General features: G+C 44.0%; 1 protein-coding gene across 2 annotated transcripts in view; it reads left to right on the forward strand.

The window, feature by feature from the left end:
• Positions 1 to 2424, forward strand: part of SEC22C (SEC22 homolog C, vesicle trafficking protein) — a 32375-nt gene that overhangs the window by 18662 nt on the left and 11289 nt on the right. For both annotated transcript variants that reach the window (XM_023529068.1, XM_011357385.2), the window contains exon 4: positions 1320 to 1499. In XM_023529068.1, the coding sequence (XP_023384836.1) occupies positions 1320 to 1499 (180 nt within the window). The remainder of the gene's footprint in view (positions 1 to 1319; positions 1500 to 2424) is intronic.

The raw sequence follows: 2424 nt of genomic DNA on the forward strand, positions 1-2424 counted from the left end.
AGAAATAAGAAACAAACTAGTCCTTCACCAGAAGTTTGAGAAGCGCTGCTGTGGAAGAGGATGCTGCTTTCCCAGGTGCCGCCAGAGAGGCCTGGTAGAGGCTCGGGCTTCGGGACACGGCCTGATAATTCGGGTGGACACACCTTTTCTCAGGTGTGGTCCGAGGCATTTCGAGCTCTTGGGAGAACGGGCGTACAGGTGGAGCGGGAGGACATTCCGTGGTCTCTGTGTAAACAGCCACTGTCTTTGCTTTTGAATGGGGGGCTGGTGCAGGGCCAGCACCTGGAAGTGTGGCCTGTCGCTTGTGCTTCCTGGCAACTGCTGCCATAACCCTCACTTTCCCTCGTGTGGCCTGTTGGCCAGCACATCAGGGATGGGCCAACACCTGCTTCTGGTGTCGTCCGAAGGTGCTGGGAAGCTCCCTGGTACACAGGTCCCAGCCTCGTAGACCTGTGACACAGACTGAGAGCTCTGACTCTGAGTCTCCCCGCAAGGCCCTAGTCAGACTGTGGCTCTCAGCCCCACATCTTCCTACGGAGAGGGCCAGATAGGTCGCAGCCGCAGCGTCCCTTGGCTATCATTGATTTGTAACTGGTGGACCTGGGTTCTCTCCCCTCATCTCTGCATGTGCCTTCCTATTAAAGTGGCGCGCTTGATCTGACGGGAGACCCTTCCCCAGCAACAGGTTTGCTCATTATTTACTAAGAATAGAATATGAGTAAAACTATACTCATAATAGAATTAAGTGTGATATTGCTTTGCCAATATTTATAAAACTTCATTCCAAACTTGGCAGTGGATTAATGCTAACATAAATAAAAGAAGTAAAAACCAATACCTTTCAAATACGTAATTCCAGTTTGCATGATGTATTTGTCTTCATTTGTAATTTTTTTCACATGTCTTTTGTTGAGATAATTAGGTCAAGAATAACCATCCCCATTCTCAGGCTTAGATATATTCAGTGACCTGCCTAGAATTATACTCTCACAAGTGGCTGAACTAAGAATCAAACCTTTCTCCCCTAACTCCCTCGTCACTGAGGTTCTGGAAGGTGTTCTTGCCTTCTCCATAGGTGGACTATCACATTTGAATTATTCTGCTCTGGAGAGAGCGATGAGACCAGTAATGATATGTAGTAATCATTTGATGATATGTAGACCAGTAATGATATGTAGTAATCATTATGTATAGTTTGACATTCTGGAGAATCTGGATGACATTAGCTTACTTTAAAACATAAACTTCATTTAGTACATATTTTCTTATAACATCTATTGTGCTGAAAATGTTCACCTTGACTTGCTCTCCCTTTGCAGACAGCATCATTCAGAAAGTGAAGTGGCATTTTAACTATGTAAGTTCCACTCAGATGAAGAGCAGCTTAGAAAAAATTCAGGAGGAACTCAAGTTCCAGCCTCCCACTGTTCTCACTCTGGAGGACACAGATGTGGCAAACGGGGTGATGAATGGTCACACACAGATGCTCCTGGAGCCTGGTGAGTGGCCTGCTGTTCTCTGATGTTGGTGCAGATGGGGGGATAGTACATATTTCAAAGGGACATTGATTTCTTGTACTAGGAAGGTGTGTTTTGGGCGGGAGGTATAAAATATGTGTTTCCAGGTGGCTGTTATAAAAATCTTGACTATTATGACAATGAGTTGATCTGAGGGGAGATCAACAATGAAATTCAGAATAGTGACTTGGCAGATTGTTTTTTAACCAGGTTGAAGTCTACAGGTTTAAATATTGTAAAGAAGTATTCTCTTTTGCTGGAAGTCACTTATACAGATTAGAACATTGTCTATCTGTCTGTCTGTCTATCTATCTACCTATCTGTCTGTCTGTCTGTCTGTCTGTCAGTAAATACATCCATCCATCCATCCATCCATCCATCCATCCATCCATCCATCCAATTTTTTCCTTTGACAGTGAATTTTCATCTTATCTCATCACTTAGTGAAACATTGCAGATCTCCCCTGAGAGACCCCACCCTCCTTCATGGAGGAAAGGGAGCGCCACGGGGATGAATGCGGGTAGGGCCAGATCCAGGGCCTCTGGTGCTCCCACTGTCTGGTTCTCCCTGAGGCCTGGGGACATCCCTCTATCCCTGTGCATTTCCGTGTTCTTATCTGAAGAACGAGGTGTTAACGAATGTGCCCACAGTCCCCTGGCATTTCGTGACTTAGTCTGGCCTTAGCCACTCAACGCCTAGTGTATAGGGAAGCATGATTTTTGACATTCTTTGTTTACGATTACACACAATTAAACCAATTTTTAATTAAAATGGATATTTACATTGTAAGGATTTTGTAATAGTGTAGAGCTGAATTTTGCTCTGAAAGATAGAGCTGTCTATACTATAACAATCTAATTATTTTGTTTTATACTAAACTCATTGCTTGAATTTTAAAAGTGATGT

This window comes from Pteropus vampyrus, unplaced genomic scaffold, assembly GCF_000151845.1.
Source record: "Pteropus vampyrus isolate Shadow unplaced genomic scaffold, Pvam_2.0 Scaffold35, whole genome shotgun sequence".
Lineage (NCBI taxonomy): Eukaryota > Metazoa > Chordata > Mammalia > Chiroptera > Pteropodidae > Pteropus > Pteropus vampyrus.